Source organism: Plasmodium gallinaceum (assembly GCF_900005855.1).
Source record: "Plasmodium gallinaceum strain 8A genome assembly, contig: PGAL8A_v1_76, whole genome shotgun sequence".
In the NCBI taxonomy this organism is placed as follows: Eukaryota; Apicomplexa; class Aconoidasida; order Haemosporida; family Plasmodiidae; genus Plasmodium; species Plasmodium gallinaceum.
Genome location: NW_021628238.1, coordinates 176,681 through 198,985, shown reverse-complemented (window position 1 = coordinate 198,985; position 22,305 = coordinate 176,681). Strand labels below are relative to the sequence as shown.

The window sequence follows — 22,305 nt, the reverse complement described above, 5'->3', positions numbered from 1 at the left end:
TTTTTTTTTTTTTTTTTTTTTTTTTTTTTCTTTATAATATATATATATATATATATATATATGTGTGTGTGTATACTTTCTTTTTTTAATACAGACCAATAAGTAAAAGTGATATAACTAAAAAATATTGCATAAATATTGCCGATGGTGAAAAGATATATTTTTATTTAAAAGCAATTTATCAACAAAAAAATGATTAATTAAAAATTTTTAATACTTTATAAAAAGACAAAAAAAAAAAAATAATAGTTGTTTGAAATAAAAAGTTTTAATTTAAAAAAAAAAAAAAAAAAAAAAAAAAAAAAAGATTACTCAAATGTTACTATTAAATAATCAGGAAATAAAAAAGGATTTTTTTTTTTCTCATATTTGTTAGAATTTACACTATGAATGTCATATGTTTCCCCAAATNAAAAAAAAAAAAAAAAAAAAAATATGCAATTATATATATTTAAAAAAAGTTAAAATTGAATAAGAAAGAAAAAAAAAAAATATTTGAATTGAACAAAAAAAAAAAAAAAAAAAAAGCATTTTTTTTATTTAAACTAAAGTGCTATGAAGACATCTTTTTTCATTTCTTTGATTGTAAAAAAAATGTTTTTTTTTTTTTTTTTAAATTTTATAAATTGTTTTTTTTTTTTCATTTACTACTATTAATTCGTTAATTAAATGATTTTTATTCATAATTTTTTAATCCATAAAGATGTTTTTATTTTTAATTGTTAACATTTTTTTTGTTTTTTATTTGTATTATCATAAGAACTACTTTTTTCTATTTCTTCATTTTGAGGATAATGAGCCATTGAAGGACCTGGTAAGATTTTGTTGTAAATATTATGAATATAACTATATACATCTTCTTCATTTTTATTCATGTTAGGATTCTTAAAGTTTTTTTTATTTTCATTTGATGTGTGTTCATTGATTTCTTCATCAATTGAACCAAAAATATCAGGTCTATTAATAACAAAAAGAGATAAGTTTCCTTCAATATCTTCAAGAGGTGAAAAGGATGCTTCTTTTTTTGCTTTTTCATATAATTTATCTTTTTGTTCTTTCCACTGAGGATCTAATAATAATGTTTTTAAATGTTTTGTCATATCATTTATATCAATTGGTTGATTGGTAATAGGGCATAAATGCATATTTTCATTATTTATCTTATGTTTCTTTGATTTTTCATAATTTTTTATAACAATGATTTTTTCTTCAGTTTCTTCATCATCTATAATTTCTTCTTTAATTAGTAATTTATTTTCTCCTATATTTTTATCAAGTTCATTAATTTTATTAACTTTTTGCTTTTCTTTGTCATTAATACTTGAAATAGTATCATTTTCCAATGTATTTATTGATTCTTCTAATTTTCCATTATAATATTCATCACTTATTTTATTTATTTGTTGGTATTCCTCTTCTTTTTCATCTTCATCTTCATCATCTATTGCTTTTTTTGAATTCATCATATGATAAGAAATGTTGTTTATTTTTTCTATATTTGTATATTTATTATCTGTATCAAATAATTGATTTAAAACATAATTCTCTACATTATTAAAATCAATTGATTGAGGAAGATTTTCTATATTTTCATCAAAATTTATCGTTTCTACAACTGTAAATGTTATCCAATCATAGTAGGTATCTCCCTTTGTTTTTTCTTCGATTTTTCTTTCTTCTTCCTCTTTTTTTTTCATATTATGATTATATAAATTATAACAATAATTCAGAATATCACTTTTATTATCTGAGTATTTTTTTATTTTATCAATTATATCATTACTTGGAAGCAGACATTTTATATATATATCAATAAGTTTAGAAAAAAAATTAAAGTATAAATTATTTGCTCTCAAAAAATCATATTGATTATTATTTTTTTCTCTTTCTATAAGTTCATTTAAAAATTTATTTCCATTTCTTGCAACAAATAATGCTGTTGTTTTAATTAAATCAATATCAACTGAACTAATAAATGGAGATATGATAGTAAATATATCTTCCTTTATTTCAATTTTATCATTTTGATCTAATGTATTTTCATCCCTTATTTCATCGTTTATTGAGTATATAATTTTATTTTTTTCATTTTTATTGTCTTCCTTTATAAAATCACATATTTTTAATATGTGCTCATTATTACTTACTTTATTTAAATCTTCTCTTTTCTTTATCTCTATAATAGCTTTAGGTATTATATTTTTTTCTTCTAAACCTAAGAATAATTCATGTAACTTGTACTGGTAGTAAAAAAAATAAGGATGACTTGAATTTATGAAATTAAATTGTTTTTCTTTTTCTTTATATATTTTCTGTTCAAATATTTTCCCATTTTTTTTTACAAAAACAGCTGTTTTATCTATAATAGTTTTTATGCTATTAGGTGGCATTATCATTTCATTTTCTAGAAATTCTAACCTTTTTTTCATAATATCTTGATCATTTACATCAACATTTTCATCAAATATACTTTCCTTAACTACTACTTTTGCCATTTTATTTTATTATATTTTTCAACTATTAATTTTTTTTTTTTTTTTTTAATTTTTATATTTTTATTTAAAATGATTTTTTTTATATCAAAAAAAAAAAATTTTTTTATTTTTATTATTTTTATTTTTTTTTAAATCAATGTTTTTTCTAATTACAAGAATTTTTTTAATTTAGAAGTATTATCATTTTATTTTTAAAGAGACTTTATTTTTTAATTAATTCTAAAAAAAAAAAAATTTCCTATACTTTTTCAATTTTTCATTATTTTATGAAGTTTTTTCAAATCATAATTTTTTTTTATTCTTTAAAAACTATAAATTTATTTTCATATTACTTATATGTAAATCCACATTACGTTGTTTTGTTATTTTTAATTTTTTTTTTTTTTTCTAATCCTTTGGGAATATCATAAATTTTGAACTTAAAAAAAAAAAAAATATGTAAATGTATCACTTATAAGTAATTTGAAAAATTCCCTTGTTAATAATGAAATTGAAAAAAAAAAAAAAAAAAAATGTATATATTATTTTTAAAATATGCATAATTATCTTTTAAATATATATATTTATGCTTTTCTTTTTTTTTTTTTTTTTTATTTTAAATAATGTATCTTTTATATTATGTATGAAATAATTATTTAAATTTTGGTGAATATAATAAAAATTATGCTTATTTGGCGTTTTCATTTTGTTTCTTATTCTTAAATGGTTAAAAAAAAAAAAAAAAAAAAAAAAAAAATTAATTATAACTAACAGAATATTAAGGTAATTAATGTATTAAGCATAAATGCATGAAAAAATGAAATAAATAAGAATTTATTTTTTCTCTACTACATTGTAACACATTAAAAAAAAAAGAATAAAAATTTATTCTATGAAAAATATAGTATTTTGAAAAATACTTTATAAAATATTAATTTTATATTTTTTTTTAATTCTCATTTTTAATTTTTAATTTTTATGATTTTTATTAACAGAATTTTTTCTTTAATTCATTTATTATATCTTATATTAACTACGTGCAAATTTTTTTCAATTCATTTTATTTTTATTATTTTTTTGTATTTTTTAAATATTTCTTAAGTATTTACAAGACTTCTAAAGAATATATTTTTTTTTTTTTTTTTAATACAATCTTTAGTAAAGAATTAATTAATAATAATTATATATTTGTTTTAAAATTTATATAATAAAAAGTTAAGAAAATTTTTAGTATTTGTTTTATATTCACATAGATACCCATATATATATATACATATATATTATTTTCCAATTTTAAAATAGAAAAACAGAATAATAAATATGATATTTCTTTATATATATGTATATATATATATATGTATATTTTTTTTTTTTTTTTTAAATAATATTAAAACATAAAAAAGAAAGATAATAACTTATTTATATAATTTTTTTTTTTTTTTTTTTTTTTTTTTTTTTGTATAGATATTCTATTTTTATTTTATTTTACTTTTATTTTTTTTTTTTATATATACATGTATATATATATATATAATATATAATATATATATATATATAAAGATGGATACATATGATGCTAAAAAAAAGGAGTTATATTTGAAGAGGAAAAATATAAATTTATATTACCACCCGATAAAAACTTTTAATTTATTTTGTTTAGAATTGAAAAATATATTTTTAAAGTTATACACAAAAAATAAAAAATATAATAAAATAATATTAGCACTTTTATCAGTTATATTGCTTTTATTTAAATTAAGAACTAGATATGAACACTTAAATAATTTTATAATATATATAGAAGTTTTCATATGGTGGTTATCATTAGGAATATTAAGTAGTATAGGTTTAGGATGTGGTATGCATTCAGGAGTATTATTTTTATTTCCCCATATTTATTTTATTTGTTCTACTTCAGAATATTGCAACTCACTAAATTTTGATTCAAGATTAAATATGTGGAGATCTATATTAACTTCAGGAAATTATTTTGAGGTAATAATAAAATAAAGAAATAAATTAAAATTAGGAGAGGTATAAAAAAAATAAAGGAAAAAAAGAAAAATAATGTAATAATTATATTTATTCATATAAAATATGTTGTTATTTAATACTCTTAGTAGTATTACTAATTGAATTACTATATTGAATATTATAAAATCCATGAGCATTATTTTTTTAAAAAGTGTTTAGGAAGAGATGATGGAAACATAACTTTATCAAGATTATTTTTTAAAATATATCCGTACTGTTTTATATGGGGATTAGGAACTGCACTAGGAGAATTACCTCCCTATTTAACTTCATATTATGCTTCTAAAGTAAAAAATAATATAAATTTTCAATAAAATGAAAGAATTTTTTTTAAAATAAATATTGTAGAAATAATATAATTTGATAAAAAAAAGAAAAAATAAAAATAAAAATAAAATAACTTCAAAATTTTTTTATTTATATATTTTCTGTGTTATTTTAATTATAGACAAAATTGAGCGATGATGATTATGAAGAATTTGAAAAAGATATAAAGGAAGGAAAAAAAAACATAATTACATCTATGAAAATATGGATGATAAATTTTATTAAAAAATATGGGGCAATTTCTGTTTTCCTTTTATCTTGTTGGCCAAATGGTTATATATATATATATATATATATTTTATTATTATTTTAATATTTTTTTTCCTATTATTTTAATATTTTTTCTCCCATTATTTTAATATTTTTTTTCCCATTGTTTTAATATTTTTTTTCCCATTGTTTTAATATTTTTTTTCCCATTATTTTAATATTTTTTCTCCCACTGTTTTAATATTTTTTTTTTTTTTTTTTTTTTAGTTATGTTTGATTTATGTGGAATTTGTTGCGGACATTTTTTGATGCCATTTGAAAAATTTTTTATTCCACTTGTTTTAGGAAAAGCTGTAGTGAAAACAATTTTTCAATGCTTTTTTTTAATTTTTTTATTTTCAAATAATTACAAGGATTTGCAATTAAAAATTTTACAAAAATGTTTCTCTTTTTTACCAATTCACATATTTTCTAAAAATTTGAGAGATGTATCATTTCTTGAAAAATATATAGATGAAAAAATTTCAATACTAAAATATGGGAAAAAAAGCAAATCAAAAACAAATTTTATGTTTTTATTTAATATATTTTTTTTTTTGGTAATCATTATTTTTTTTATTTCATGTATTAATCAGATAGCACAAAAACACCAAAAGGTTTGAATAAAAAAATAAAAATAACTATTTATATATATATATATATATATATATATATATATATATATATATATATATATATATACATATATATTTACATATTTTAATTTCCTTTTTTTTTCATAGAATATTGATGATGAACAATTAAAAAGTTTAAAAAGGGAATAGAACAATTTAATAACAAAAAAAGTATAGAGATGATGATAAATTATTCTAACAAAAATATCATTTATAATAATATTTCAAAAAAAGAATCAATTTATAATGAAATATACACACAAAAAAAAAAAAAATCGAAAATAAAAATGAAAATGATAAATTGGTAATTTTAATAAAAATTAAAATAAATTAGAAATACAAAATTTTATTCGGTGAAAAATAATTTTAAAAAATTGAATTATATTTCTTTATATTTCGATTTATTATTACTACTTTTTTTTTTTTTATATATATATTTGTGTATGAATTTATTTTTTATTTTTTCATTGATTGTACTTATTTAATATTTGTAAACCACTTATGTTGTTTTATGATTTTAAATTGCATTCTATTATCAGGATTATTATTTAGTAATTTTCTAAAAAATAAAAAAAAGGTTAAAATAATTTTAAAATTAAAAATAAATTGGTTTAATTTTTTTTTTTTTTTTTTTTTTTTTTTTTTTTTTAATGTAAGTATACCTTAATAAATTTTTTAAAACTTTATTAACTTTCCTATATTTTGGGAATATTAACTTGTTTTTTTTCATATTATCATAAATTTCAAATATATCTTCTCCACTATTATAAAAAAAAAAATATTTATAAAAATTTTCACAAATATAATATTTATGATTTAAAAAAAGATTATGAATATATGTATTAAAAATATTAAACTATTACTAATATGGTGTTCTTCCATATAAGAATGTATATAAAACCGAACCAAAGTTGTAAGATAACTTTTTTGAAAATTGAATGTTTTTGTTAGTAAAATTAAATAAACACTCAAAGGAATTAAAAATATTTGTTCCTTCAGTATATGAATTATTATTATTTAGAATGAAAGCACATGTATCAAAATCTACTAATTGCATAAGGTTCCTTTTATTAATTTCATCATTAGGATAAAGAAATTCTCCTTCTTTGTTTTTTTTATGTATCCCTATTTCATTATCACAATTATTTATTTTTTTTTGATTATTTTCACTATTGATTTTTTTTTCAGTTTCTTGATTACTCATTTCATTGTTTATTTTCATCTTTTGATTCATTATTGATATATGATTTTTTTTATACAAATATTTATTTATAAAATATATATCTACATAAAATAAAATATCATTAAATTTCCTCTCTTCATTAAAATATAACCAATAAAATTTTAAAAAATTAATATCATTTTTCTTATTATATTTAAAAATAGACAGATTTCTTATTTTGTTTATGTTATATTTGTTTAAACATTCATTTCCTTTTTTAATTTTCTTTTTTATATTTCTTTTATTTTTTTTATATCTAGCCTCTTTACTCAAGTTCAGAATTTGTGAATTTTTACTTTTTTGAATAAACGTTTGAATAAATACATTAGAATCGTTAGATGAAAAAAAAATATCAACTAACTTGTTTTCTACAAAAAAAATTCTTTTCACGTTTTTATCATATAAAAAACATGTAGATAAATTAATGTCATATATATATTTAATTTTCTTATTTTTCAATTTCTTTAAATTTAATTTTTTAAAAAAACAAGAATTTTTTTTTTTTTTTTTTCTAGAAATAAAATCGTTATTGTAAATAATCGTTTTATCATATTTATTTTGATTTTTGTTTAATTTTTTACAGATATTTAATTCTAATTTTTGTAATTCTATATTTTTTTCTAACGAATTTTCTTTAATATATTTTTTTTTCTTCTTTTTTTTTAATTTTAATGTGAAAGGAATAATTTCCTTTTTTAATCTTGTAGTTAAAAGTAGGTTATCTGGTTTTAAGTCTAGATATGCTACATTTTTTTCTAATAAATAAGTAAGGGTATTATAAATATTTAAAAATAATAAACGAATAAATTTTTCTGAATATAGAAATATCTTTACGTATTTGTTAAATCTTACTACTTTTTTATAAATGGAATAAAGACCGTACTTATTTTTATAATACATGGATTGATATTTCACATATGGGAATATAAGAAATAAAATTTTTTTTTTTTTGTCAAATAATATGTTTTTAATCTTAATTATGTTTTTATTCTCCAAATAATTTAAAAAGAAAATTTCATTTAATATTTTATGAAAATAATTAGTTAAATAAACTTCATTATTAATATAATAAGGACAATTTTTTTTTAAGCATAATTCTAAGTGAAAAACTTTCAAACAATATTTTTTATTTTCTAAAACATTTTTACAATAATATATACTTCCATATTCTCCTGAATGTATACATTTTATTAAAAGAAATTCATTTATAAAATAGGATATGTTTTTTTTTTTTATTTTATATATATTGTTAGTAACTTTTATATATTTGCTACTATTATTTTTTATATATTTTCTTTTTAATAAAACACTATATATAATATTATATTTTACATCATAACATAATTTTAATTTATTGTTAATATTCAATATATCTAAAAGAAAGTTTTCATTAAAATTTTTTATTAATTCTTTGTTAAATTTTATGTGAATATTTTTAAAAGTATGTTTTTCTTCTTGTAATAATTCCTCTGAAATTATTTTATTTTTTATATATTCATTTATTTTTTTATCTAATTGTTTTCTAAATTCCAATTTAAAATCATTTTTGTCAGAAAAATTATTTAAAAAATACATTTCTTTTATCTTTATTAAAAATAACAATATATTTTTCGATGAAATTCTATATAAAATATCATTAAAAATTTTGTTTTAATTAAAAATGGATATAATGTACAAAAAAAAATAAATCACATAAGTTAAGAAGTTAAAACAAAAGTTTTATATTATGTATTAATTTATATACATATATAGACATTTTTAATATGTTAAATCAAGTATTTAGTTTAAAAGATTATGTGAAAAAAAAAAAAAAAAATAAAAAAATTAAAACAAAATATTTAGAAAAGAGTAAATTTTTTTTTTGTACAAAAATAAAAAAAAATTAGCATACAACAAATAACTGGTTTTCTTCTCATACTATCTAAAAGTTTGTACAAATATATATATTTATATAAACATTATTTTTTTTTTTTTTTATTTTTTTATTAAAAAAAATAATTATTAGAATAAGTAACAAAATAGAAGATGCAAAATTACAATTATACACAAAAAAAAAAAAAAAAAAAAAAGAAATATAAAAAAGGTAGAAAAATAATAAAAAGTGATATAAAAACAAATTATTAAGATATATATAAAAAAAGCGGAGAATAGAAAAAACAAATACAATAATATTACTCGAAAAGTGTTTCTATTTTTTTTTAAGTGTCATAAAAAAAATAAATTTAACCTGAAATTCATTTTATACTTTATATAAAGAAATTCAACTTTTATTCAAAGAATTGTATTAATTAAAAAAAAAAATATATATATATAAATTTATATATATATATATATATATATATAAATTTATAACAATATTTTAAATTATTTTTTTTTAAAAAAAAAATAAATAAAAAAAGAATACATTCATATAGTATGGTAATTTTATATAAATAAGAAAAAATAATTGAACAGAATCAAATGCTAATATTTTTTTTATTAAAAATAATTACAAATTAAATATACTATTTATGAAACTAAAAAATAATTATTAAAAATTATACAAAAATTTTCTTTTTTTTTTTTTCTTTGATTTCCTTATTATAAACTTGAATTAAAAAAATAGTTTTTTATGTAAACAAAAAAATATATAATTGAAAAAAAATAAAAGAAAAAAAGAAAAATAGAAAGGAAGTAAAACGGAAAAAGGAAAAGAAAAAAAAAAAAAAAAATCATATATATATGTATACATTTACTTTAATAAAATAAAATAATAAAATGTACAGAAATTTATATGATACAGACAATATTATTTATTCTCCTGAAGGTAATAAATTAAAAATTGTTATATAAAAAAAAAGTATTATATATATATATATATATATATACTTATATTTTTTTTTAGGTAGATTATATCAAATAGAATATGCAAATGAAGCTATAAAACAAGGAACTTGCGCTGTAGCAATAAAATCAAAAGATTTTGTGGTTAAAAATTGAATTTACTTTTAATTATGTTTTAAAAATTTATTGATTTTTTTGTTATTCTTTTTTTTTTTTTTTTTTTTTTGTATTAACGAACAATTATTTTAAAAGAATATAAATTTGTAAAGAGTTCCTTAAAAGTTACTCTATATGATTAAAATCATTTTTACTTTTAATATAACCACTACTATATACATATTTTTTATAGGTAGTTTGTGGATTAAAAAAATGTATTAGTAAATTATCATATCATCAAGAAAAATTATTTAAAATTGATGATTATATAGGAGTAACAATGAGCGGAATAACTTCTGATGCAAAAGTTTTAACAAAATTTATGAGAAATGAATGTTTAACTCATAAATTTTTATATGATGAAAATATAAATATAGAAAAATTAGTGAAAAAAGTGGCTGATAAATATCAAAGAAATACACAAAAAAGTAGTAGAAGAGCTTTTGGAGTAGGCTTAATAATAGCAGGATATGATAAGGAACCTTTTATTTTTGAAACAAAACCAAATGGATCCTACTTTGAGTATATTGCTATATCTTTTGGTGCTAGATCACATGCATCTAAAACTTATTTAGAAAAAAATGTCCATTTATTTGAAGAATCTAACTTAGACGATTTAATTTTACATTGTTTAAAGGCATTAAAATCTTCTCTTTCCAGTGAGAATGAATTGACTGTTGATAATACTTCACTTGCAATTGTTGGTAAAGATAAACCATGGGATGAAATTTCACCTTTAGAACTAGTTTCATATCTTACTAAAATAAATAATGAAGCACAAAATGAACAAAATCAGACAGGTGATCAAAATGAAACAAGTCAATCTAATGATCAAAACCAAAAGAATGAGCAAGTTGAATAGACAGGTTTTTTTTTTTTTTTTTTTAAATAAAATAGATTATATAAAAAAAAGATATTGTTGTGTTTATATATCATAAATAAAATATATGCTTTTTTCCTTTTTTTTTTTTTTAATAAAAATGTTTTTTTATAAAAAAAAAATGCTGAAATGAAATATAAACAAATTCAAGGAATTTATTTTTTTTTTTTTCATACTTCTTTATCTTTATATGAGCTAAAAAGAAAAAAAAAAAAAACTTTTATACAATTGAAAATAGTTTATATTTAATATAATGTGTCATTTTATTTTTTTTAATAAATCAGCTTAAACAAAAAAGTATTCTTTTCATATAGTATAAATTAAATTTTTAGAAATATATTAATTTTATAAAATTTTAGTATTTTATGTTAGAAAAATTTTGACATTTATATAAGCAATTCAATCACATTTTGTTTAATTTCTTAGATTATTATATATTTCTTATTTTAACTTTATTGGTTATTATATTATAAATACATATATATATATATATATATATATATATATATATATATATATATATATATATTTCATATAAGTTTTGAAATTCCTTTATGAAAATATCAAATTATTGAGTTGTATTAAAAGGAATAGATAATAAAACATATTAAATATAAATTATATATTTTATATATGTATTAAAATATTAATATTTCGTATTTCCTTCCTTAGAATTTATATATATCAAATATTTTGTTATTATTTTATTTTTTTTTTTTTTAAAAATATAATGAAAAAAAACAAAAAATATTTTCACATTTATAAAATAATCTAAGAAAAAAAAAGTATAAACTTTAAACTAACATAAAATGAATTTAAGTTTTGTGTAACATTTATGGGATCTTTACATAATATTGTAAGAAAATCATAAATAATAAGTATATTAAAAGATATTTAAAAACAGTAGTTATTTACACAATAAAGAAATAAAATTTTTTTACTAAAAGGATCAGTATATAGATTATTTTCTATTTTATCTTTATTTTTTTTTTTTTTTTAAATGAATAAAATTTGTAAAAATCATCTATTTAAAATAAAAATTTATAAAGTTTTGCATACATTTATTTGATATTTCTGAATTAAGAGTTTTTTTGTATGTACATAACAATTTTTTTTTTTTTTTAATAAAAATTTAATATTATATTTCCATAGTATACATTTTTTTTTTTTTTTTTTTAAAAGATAAAAATTAATAATTCTATATTTCCTTTTTTTTTTTTTTTTATTTACTATAATAATTTAATACAAGCTTTTTTAAAATTCTTATCAATTAATTACACTATATTATCATTTTAAAATAATAATTTAAAGTAATTTGAAATTATAATTAACATTTCAATTATTTTTATTTAAATTTTTTACTTTATATATTTACAAATAACTTATGTTGATCTCATATAGACATAAAAATACATATACTTTAATCAAATAGAGCAATAAATTTTTATTCATTTATATATTTATATACATATGTCGTGTATATAATATAAAAAATACACCATATATACAAAAAGAAAAAGCATATTTATTTATGAAAACAAAGAAGTGTATTATATAATTTAAAATTTTTTTTTTTTTTTTTTTATATATATTAAAAATATACAAAAAAAAACAAAATTTGCTTGAGTAACTGATTTTCATATATTTTTTTTTTTTTTTTTTGATATTTGATATTTCTTTAGTAATATACAAAAATAAATGTAAATTTTTTTTTTATTCCCTCATGGCAAATATAATTACAAATAATAAGAAAAATTAAAATAAATATGAAAAAATATTTGTTCCCATATACTTATTTTAATACATATACAAATAAATAAACAAATAAATATATATACATATATATATTTATGATGATTAATAAATTCTTATTCACATTTTCCTTAAAATAAAAAACATGCATAATTTCATAACAAAAAAGAAGTTTTAAATATAAGTATTTTTAGCTTGTAAATGATAATGTGATATACATTCAAATTAATGTTACAATAATTTTAAATAAACTGTCTATTTATTTTCTTTTCTTTTTTCGTGTTAAAAGGCTTTACTACGTGTATGTAAATATTATTATAAAAATTTACATATATATAGATAAATAATAAAAACCACAGGTATTAATAAATATACATATATATATATCCATGTATTAAATAATTATTTATTTATAAGAAATGAGAAATATATAATATTTTAATATGTTCATGTAAATTGAAACAGGAGTATATATGCGAAATTTAACAAACTATATATTGTATAATATCCTTTTTTTTTTTTTATTTAATTATATATGAATCTTTACATGTTTAAAAAAAAAAAAAATAACAGTTTAATAATTTTACAAAATAATATTCTGAACACTTAATTTTTTCTTTGTAGATAAATTATTATATGAATATATATATATATTATTTTTATTTTTTTTTTTTTTTTTTTAGTGTAAAAAATTGTTTAATGTTTATTCATATAGCATTTTTATAATTTATTTTATATTTTCTTATCTTTTTATATTTTTTAAATATATATATATATATGCTATATTTTTAAGATTAAAAAGAAGAAAAAAAAGGAAATGAAAGTAACATATTAAATATGATTTTAGAATACATCTATAAATTAAAGCAATTTTATTTAAGAAGAAAATTTTATATTTTTATTTAATTTTATTTAATTTTATTTATATTTATATATTTTTTCCTTAAAAAAAAAAAAAAAAAATTAATTAACGGATAATTTATATTTCCGTGTAACTTTTATGAAAGTGTTAAATTTTTCTTTATGTAATTTTTGTTATAACATTATATTTTTATTTTAACCATTTATTTTTTCTTTCCTTTTCTTTCATTTTCTTTCATATTTTTTTTTTTATTTTTTTATTTCTCTTCTTTTTTTTCCTTTTCTTTTTTATTTTATTCTATTTTTTTTTTTTTTTTTTTAAATATAATTTCATCCTATTATTTTTCTTTTATATCATTTTTTTATGTAATTTCATTTAAATTTTTTTTTATGTTTTATATTATATTTTATTTTACTTTATTTTAATTTATATTTTTTTATGTTTCTATTTTTCGTAAAATTCGATAGTTATTTTTAGTAAATAAAATTTTAATTTTAAGAATTTGTTTTTTTTCATTTTTTGTAAGTTTTTTTTATTATTTTGTTTTTAATTATATATATATATATATTTATATATATATATATATAGGAACATATATATATATTTATATATATATATATAGGAACATATATATATATATATATATATATATATATATATATATATACATTTAAAGAAAAGAAAAAAAAATGTCATCTGTATCCACTTTGCCATATATAGGAAGTAAAATTTCTTTAATTTCAAATTCTGAAATTAGATATGAAGGAATTCTCTATACTATCAACACACATGAATCTACGGTTGCATTACAAAATGTTCGCTCATTTGGAACAGAAGGAAGAAGACAACCAGATATTCCCCCTTCTAATGAAATTTATGATTTTATAATTTTTAGAGGGAAAGATATTAAAGATGTAACGGTTAGTGAACCTGCTAAAAATATACCAGATGATCCAGCTATAGTTTCAATGAATATTGCACCTTCTTCTAAAAATAATTTAACTGAGAATTTAAATTATAATAATAATGTAAATATAAATAAATCATTAAAGGTTCCCAGTAATATAATACCATCTAACGAAAGAAATTTAAATTTAAATAATAGAAGGTTTTATAATAGAAATCATTATAATTTTTATTATAATAATAATAATAATAATAATAGAAACTTTAATAATTTTAAATTTAAAAACTTCAGAAGTTATGAAAGAACCCCATATGTAATTGGAGAATTAGAATCACAACCAAATCCTGCATTAAAAAGTAAATTTAGTCCAGATTTTGATTTTAGTACTAATAACTTAAAATTTGATAAAAATAATATATTAGATGAAAAAAATAAGGATTCCATATCATTAAATAACAACCTTCAAGTAGGAGGGTATGACAAAAACGCAAGCTTCTTTGATAATATTAGCTGTGAAACATTAGACAAGCAGCAAGGAAAAGATGAAAAAGTTGATAGAGAAAAATTAAGGATGCTTGATGTTGATACGTTTGGAATAGCTGCAGCTCATTATAGATCAAATATGTATAATAGAAATAAGAATAGAAATAAGATAAGAAATAATAGAAACAATAAAATGATGAATAGTTTCAATTATAATTATTATAATAGAAATCAAAATCCATTTAACAGATATGCAGCATATTAATTTTTTATTTACGAATTTATTTAATTTTAATTTTTCTCTTATTTGCTTATTTAATAAATGTTTGTAACTTTACATGAGTAATCAGGTTATTATTTATTTTATTTTTTTAAATATATATACATATAATTTAATTTTTTATATCATAAGAATGTTTAATTTATTTTTAGAGGTGTAGAAAGATATAAGATAAATATAAAAAAAAATAAAAGTTAATTTCAAATATATCTAAAAATTTTTAAGTCCTTTAAAAAAATTATTTTTTTTTTTTTTTTAAAGTAAAAAATAAAATATATTTTGTAATACATAAATGTTTATATATATTTGCATTCATAGGCATCCTTATATTACTCAAAAAAATTTAATAAAAATAGTATAAAATAAAACACACATTATATATAGTTCCTTCTATAATTTTTTGTACGCATTTTATTTTTAATTTATAATATGAATACATATATATATATATTTCACCACTTTTTTTACATATTTTTCGTACTTTTTACTTCTTTTTTATGATTCATCTATTTTATTTAAATACATATTTATAAAACTTTTATAATTAATTTTGTATAACTCCTAATTTTTCCTAAAATTATTTTATGTATTTTATATGTCTTTTAATCTAAAATGAAAGAATTTTTTCAACAATTTTTAACCTATATTCTCTACATTTTTTTATATATATATATAATATTAATAAATTTTTCATTAATAAAGAAAAAAAAAAATATATATATATATATATCCTATTCTTTAAAAAATAAATACAATAACTTTCTAATAATTTTTCATTTATCTAATCTGAAAAATATTCTTAATAATTTGTATATTTATTATAAATTTTTCCCCATTCTTTTGTTAATGCACAAAAAAAAAAAAAAAAAAAAATTAAACCAAAAAGGATAATTGTAAATTTTTTTGTAATTTTACAATTTTATAAAAAAGTAAATTGTATATTAGACGAAAAAAAAGAAAAAAAAAAGGAATCTGTTAAAAAAGAATTTCAAAACATGTTTTTCTATGTTTCCATACCTAATAGTAAAAAAAAAAATAAGCAACATGAATATTTATGAAATATATAAAAATTACAATATAACTTTTAAATAATAATAATAATAATAATATATATATATATATACAATATTAAGTATATTATTATTCCATATTTATTTTTATTATAATTTTTTTTTTTTTTTTTTTTTTTTTATTATTACGGTTAGGGATAATGGTAGAATAAAACAAAAGATTAAAAGAAAAAAACCTATAATGTAACTAACATTATCAAAAGAATATTCATTGTCCATTTTTTCCTTTAATATGTATTTTTTTTTTTAAATGTTATTTGTTTTTAATTTCAAGTTCATCGTTTATTCTTTTTTTTTATAATTTTATTTTTTTACATCTTTTATCTTTTTTTAATATATCTATATATATTTAGGAAAAATAAAATCATATATATATATTTTATTTTTTTTAAAAATATAAAATACCAAAAATGAAAAAAAAAAAATTAAGGTTACGAATATATATATTTTGTGTGATAAATTAAATATATTTTTATTTTTTTTTTTTTCTTATTTTTAACTAAAATATGAAATCATTTTAAATTAAAATAATTCATATGTATTTCATATATGAAAAAATATTTTATAAAAATTTCGTAAATAAAAAAAACGTATTTTTACATATAAAAATATAATATTATTTTTTTGGAATTTTTATTAATTTTAATTCTTTATTAAGTAAATATTTATATATATATTTATATATATAATTTTTTTTTCCTTCTTCTTTTCCTTATATGTAAAATGGAAAATAAAATAACAGAAATATTAAACAAGGAAGAAAATAAAAAATTATTAATTTTATATAAAAATTTTAAAGAAAGCTCGTTTGAAAATAAATTAAGATTTGAATGCGAATTGGAATTTGTACAATCGTTAAGCAATATAGAATATATAAAATATTTATATGAAAACAAATACTTTGATGATAAAAAATTCTTAAATTATTTAAAATATTTAAATTATTGGAGAAGTAAGCCATATATCTTTTACATTCATTTTCCTATTTGTTTATATGTTTTAGAAATTTTAAATGATAACAAAGTACATGAATATTTTAAGAACTCCAATTCATTTAACAATTTTATTTATTATTTAAAATTACATTGGCTATATTTTAGCTACCAGACTTAAAAATAATAAATATTAATTTTTTTATTTTCATAAAAACATTTAAAAATGTAAGAAATGTATATTCTTGTTTTAATTATATATTAAATCATTCTACGAAAGTAGCAAATAAAAAAAAAAAAAAAAAAGAAAAAATTTGGGGATAAGTGTTGTAATATTTTTTATGATCTTCTGTTGGTATATTATATAAATAGCTATAAAAAAATATCCCATTTTATTGTTTTAAAACATAATCAAAAAAACACAATAAATAAATGAGTATTTATTAAAGTTATTTTATAATAAAAGGAATATATCTATATATGAAGTCTTTTATTTATTTATTTTTATCCGTACTCGAAAAACAGAAATGAAAATAAAAAAGTCTTTTTTTTTAAAAATTCATAGTAATTTTATTCATTATAAATGCTATAAAAATAACAAAATAGTAAAAAATGAATATACTAACAATAAATTACTAGAAAATGTCAATTATTACACTAAAAAAGAAAAAAAAAATATTTTAAAACAAATTTATGAAAATATTACTCTGAAAAAGAATCACTTAAAAGAAGAATTATTAAAATTTTACATGAACGATAAAGATATAAAACAAATATTAGAACAAGAAAAAATATATAATGAAAGTAGTAAAATATTTAAAATAAATCAAATAGAAAGTAATGAAGAAATTTTAATTAATAAATTTAATAATTTTTATGATTTATTACATTTCTCAATAGAAAATTTAAAAAGAAAAGATTTTTCTTTTAATAAAAGCGGATATAAATTAAATGATTTTTTAAATTCTCCAAATAATATACTAGAAAAACATGAATTCATTATAAATAACTTAGATATAATCAAAAAATATATACTTTTTATTGAAAAAAATTTGAATACATACAACAACACTTCATATTCCTTTAAAATATATTTTTCTCTAAATAAATTTATAGTCTATTTTTTTAATTATTCATTTCCATACATTAATTTTTTTGATTATAAATTATTATACAAATATACCCTTCTATTTATAAAATTAAATCTCTTGGAAAATTATGAGATACTTAATCAAAAAAAAAACAAGTCAGAAAATATATATTCTGTAAATATATCAAATGAAGATATTTTTTATTTAACAAAAAATAACGTCAAAAATTCATTGCAATTATTAATATTATTAAGTAATCAGGTAAGTTATTATAATTTACCTGACATATCAGAATTTTTTTTTTTATTTTTAAAAAAAACAAAAGTAAATGAATTAATTAAAAATGTTAATGATTATAACTTGAATAGTATAAAAAATGAAAAAGAAGATACTATTAATGGAAATATTTATAAGAAGCAACTTCCAGAAGAAAATAATTTATCTGCATTTGAATCAACCCATATGGAAGTTGTATGTAAAGGAAATAATAACATAAACGACTTACATGATTATAGTTATATAGTTTGCTTATATTTTAATTCCTTATTTTTATTAAATAAAATTATTAGTAATAATATTCTATTTTCATCAAATATAAATAAAAATATATCTCACTTATTTGATTGTATAGCAATATTATGTGAAAATATATTCGATGAAACTTTTAGTGAAAGAAAAATCATGAATTTAAATTTTTTTTTAATTAATAATCATGTAAAAAAATATATAATAAAAGATATAATATTTAACCATTTGATGACTCATAGAATTGAAAAAAATCATTATTCATGTAACACATCAGATAACTATTTAATAAATAGTAATACTCATGAAGATGATTTTATAAAAAAAAGTGTGAATTATTTAAGTAATAATAATATTTTAGAAAACAACAATAATGAACATATAAATAATTTTATAATGAATAATAAAAATGATAACATTTTTGTAAGTAATAATACAGAGATAAAAAATGTTAAAAAAAAAAATATAAAAAGTGATAAAAAACACAATTCAAATGATAATTTAAAATTTTTTAATGATTTTACTTTTAATAACAAAGAAAATGGAGATGATAATGAAATCTCGTTATTAAAACAGAAATCTTTTTATGAAGAATGCTTTTTAAATTTATATAAAAATACAGGATATAATGTAAAATTATTTTTTAAAAATATGTGTCATTATTTTATTTTATATGATTGTGATAATATTCTTAAGTTTCTTCAAGTTATATATGTTACAAAATATACTGATTTATATAATATAAATGTTTTGTTCTATAGTATATGGTTAAACTCAGATTTTTTAAAAAATTATCAAATTAAAAACGTATTGTTTTTTTTATCTCTGTTTAAGAGTAATTTTATAATAAAAAACATTGATTTACAGAATACAATTTACAATTGTTATAATAAGCAATTAATATTTTATTTAAGAAAAAAGTTAGAAATATATTTTGAAAACAATTCATTAGAAAATAGTATTAAAAGTATATTTACATTATGTGACTTAATAAGTTACAATAAAGTTATAAAAAAAATTATGTTGAAAAAATTAGTTTTATTAAACTTTAATCACATACATCCAACAATGTTCTGTCAAATTTTCTTTTTATTAAATAAATTAAGATTTAATTCCAGTAACAAGCTGTTTTCTGAATTATTTTTAAAACATTATAAAAAAGTAATTAATTTTTTAACACATACAGAAATTCTTGATTTAATTAAAAATATGGAATATTTAATAAATAAAAAAAAAAGAAAAATATTTTTAGTTATGATTTTGCATTTTTTTAGAAAGTTAAAAGCAAATAATTATATGTATACTCCATGTTACTTTAATTATATTTCTAAATTAATAAACATTATAAATAAGTTTAAGTTGTATGAATACTGCAGAAAAGAATATTTTTATCCCATATATCATTTTATTTTTTCATCTAATGAGGAGAAAACTGCTTTTAACAAGGAAAAAAAATATTATTTATCTAATAGTAATAATATTTGTAATTATAACAATTATACTTTTTTAATTAAAGATAATAAAACTGTATTACTAGAGATGAATGCAAAAGAAAAAAAAAATATATATATTTCTTCCATTATAAAAAATGAAAATAGCACTATTCCAAATACAAATAATGAGAATGAAAAAAATAGTAAAAATATTAAAATAAAATTAGAATTATTAACAATTAATCAAATATTAGATTTAATTTTTTTTATTATTAATACCAACACAAATATATATATTATTAGTGAATTATATACAGATATATATTTTAGAATTCTTAGAAATGTAACTGTTTCAAAAAAACAATTGATATTAATTTTTAGAAGTATATGGTTATCGAGAATTTTTCATTTAAATTTGTTCAATGTTTTAATAGATATTATCTCATGTAATCAAAAATTAGTCGATAATTCTATTTTCTCATTAGATATACTATTATGTTTGTGCTCATATAAACACAAACAAAATTATGAACAGTTAATAATTTCATTATTTCATATATGCTTTGATGATATAGATAAAATTTTAAATAACGTAAAAAAACAAATACTTTTTTATTATTGCTTTTTATTTTTGGAAATATATTACCCATTATTGTTTTTAAAAGTTTCTAACAAAATAAAAAATAATTTTTTTCATGATGAAATTCAAAACAAAGAATTATCAGATAAAGGTAATATAAATATAAATCAAAATTTAATTAAGAAAAACAATTTTGAAAATAATAAAGGAAGAATAAAGCATAGAAAAAATTATGATAACAATACGATACATATAAGAATAGATAAAAACCTAAAAAAAATAGAAAGAAATGAGAATACCTTAGAAAATATTGAAAATACCTCATATTATGAAATAAAAGATGGTACTACAAATAGTAACAATGAAATGAATTATTTAGATGCTTCTTACAAAATTAATATATTAAATTATTTAAGACAATTTTTTTTTCTTCAACAAAAAAAAAATGCATATAGTTACGATTTATTTCATTTTTCTGAAGTTCTCAATAGTTTAAATGTGACAAAACTAAAATTTAATAATGTAGATAATATTTTTTTTAAAAATTATGAGTTAAATAATTTATTTGTATTGAATATATATTTTCCTTTTATGAAATTTTGTATTTTGTTTACAAAAGACAAAAATATTTCAAAAAATTCAAGAAATTATAGGATGAATAATTTCATTATGAATGATAGTAGTGTTTTAATAAAAAAAAAAGAATTTTCTGAGTATAAAATGGAAGAAAATTCTTATAAGGAAACTAAATTAAATAATGGTGACATGAAAGAATTTAATTTTTCTTTTGATTATAATTATCGAAGTGATATTAATATACTTGTACAAAAATTATATTTGTATAAGAATTATAAAATAAATGTTATTGAAATACCTATTGAAAAAATAAAAATATTTTTTAAGATAAACAACAATGAAAAACAAAATTCAATTATAAATGAATCAAATTTCTTATTTGAACAAGTATACCAACAGATTTTAAAAAACAAAAAAGATAATTGTGTAGATTTAAATATCTTATCATCACTTCTAATAAAACAATTACAATTCATTTTTCAACTAAATTAATTCAAACAAACAAAAAAGAAAAAAAAAAATATATACATATATATGTTATGATTGTCCTTAATTTATATTTTTTCTCAATTTTATTTTATATATTTAAGGAAATTAAATACTTAGAAAAAAAAAAGAATTAAAATAATCTCCTCTTTTTTTTTTTTTTTTATGTAATCAAGAATATACAAAAAAAAATATAAATTTTTATTATTATTATTACAATTATTATGTTTGTTTTTAATATTTTTTATTTCCTTTTTCAAAAAAGTATTGAATTCACATTTTCAATATTCCATATTAGTTTTAAATATAACATTTATTTCTATATTATTTTTATTTTAATTTGTATTTTTTTTTTTTTTTGGAAAATTTAAGATATTTTAATTAAAATAATAACTTTTTTAAAGTAAACATTTTTAATTTTTAAATTTTAAATAATAAATATATAATTTTCTTATATTAATTATTTGAATAAATTTTTTCTAAAACATTTTTAATTTTAAACTTTTTTTTTTTTTTTTTTTTTTTACA

General features: G+C 15.8%; 8 protein-coding genes across 8 annotated transcripts in view; 6 read left to right on the top strand and 2 right to left on the bottom strand.

Annotated features, from left to right (window-relative positions):
- The window catches only part of PGAL8A_00196900 (conserved Plasmodium protein, unknown function), a gene marked incomplete at both ends in the record, with an annotated part of 11,297 nt that extends 11,097 nt beyond the window's left edge, over positions 1 to 200 (top strand). Inside the window, one exon of the mRNA XM_028670659.1 lies at positions 95 to 200. Coding sequence (XP_028527389.1) covers positions 95 to 200 — 106 coding nt within the window. The remainder of the gene's footprint in view (positions 1 to 94) is intronic.
- A 522-nt stretch (positions 201 to 722) lies between these two features.
- SF3A1 (splicing factor 3A subunit 1, putative) lies at positions 723 to 2,495 on the bottom strand (the record flags this gene model as incomplete). Its single annotated transcript, XM_028670658.1, has 1 exon — positions 723 to 2,495. One exon carries the CDS (start codon positions 2,493 to 2,495, stop codon positions 723 to 725), a length of 1,773 nt encoding a protein of 590 aa, XP_028527388.1.
- A 1,539-nt stretch (positions 2,496 to 4,034) lies between these two features.
- Positions 4,035 to 5,869, top strand: PGAL8A_00196700 (conserved Plasmodium membrane protein, unknown function; the record flags this gene model as incomplete). The annotated part of the gene is made up of 5 exons (XM_028670657.1): positions 4,035 to 4,469; positions 4,661 to 4,795; positions 4,957 to 5,107; positions 5,313 to 5,701; positions 5,828 to 5,869. The coding sequence occupies 5 exons, from the start codon at positions 4,035 to 4,037 to the stop codon at positions 5,867 to 5,869; spliced, it is 1,152 nt and encodes a 383-aa protein (XP_028527387.1).
- Positions 5,870 to 6,196: 327 nt separating this feature from the next.
- PGAL8A_00196600 (protein kinase, putative) lies at positions 6,197 to 8,516 on the bottom strand (the record flags this gene model as incomplete). The annotated part of the gene is made up of 3 exons (XM_028670656.1): positions 6,197 to 6,278; positions 6,382 to 6,480; positions 6,583 to 8,516. The coding sequence occupies 3 exons, from the start codon at positions 8,514 to 8,516 to the stop codon at positions 6,197 to 6,199; spliced, it is 2,115 nt and encodes a 704-aa protein (XP_028527386.1).
- Positions 8,517 to 9,698: 1,182 nt separating this feature from the next.
- PGAL8A_00196500 (proteasome subunit alpha type-1, putative) lies at positions 9,699 to 10,782 on the top strand (the record flags this gene model as incomplete). Its single annotated transcript, XM_028670654.1, has 3 exons — positions 9,699 to 9,747; positions 9,826 to 9,908; positions 10,114 to 10,782. 3 exons carry the CDS (start codon positions 9,699 to 9,701, stop codon positions 10,780 to 10,782), a joined length of 801 nt encoding a protein of 266 aa, XP_028527385.1.
- Positions 10,783 to 14,103: 3,321 nt separating this feature from the next.
- CITH (trailer hitch homolog, putative) lies at positions 14,104 to 15,069 on the top strand (the record flags this gene model as incomplete). Its single annotated transcript, XM_028670653.1, has 1 exon — positions 14,104 to 15,069. One exon carries the CDS (start codon positions 14,104 to 14,106, stop codon positions 15,067 to 15,069), a length of 966 nt encoding a protein of 321 aa, XP_028527384.1.
- Positions 15,070 to 16,877: 1,808 nt separating this feature from the next.
- Positions 16,878 to 17,267, top strand: PGAL8A_00196300 (mediator complex subunit 31, putative; the record flags this gene model as incomplete). Its single annotated transcript, XM_028670652.1, has 1 exon — positions 16,878 to 17,267. One exon carries the CDS (start codon positions 16,878 to 16,880, stop codon positions 17,265 to 17,267), a length of 390 nt encoding a protein of 129 aa, XP_028527383.1.
- A 346-nt stretch (positions 17,268 to 17,613) lies between these two features.
- On the top strand, positions 17,614 to 21,783 carry PGAL8A_00196200 (conserved protein, unknown function; the record flags this gene model as incomplete). Its single annotated transcript, XM_028670651.1, has 1 exon — positions 17,614 to 21,783. One exon carries the CDS (start codon positions 17,614 to 17,616, stop codon positions 21,781 to 21,783), a length of 4,170 nt encoding a protein of 1,389 aa, XP_028527382.1.
- Positions 21,784 to 22,305: the final 522 nt, after the last annotated feature.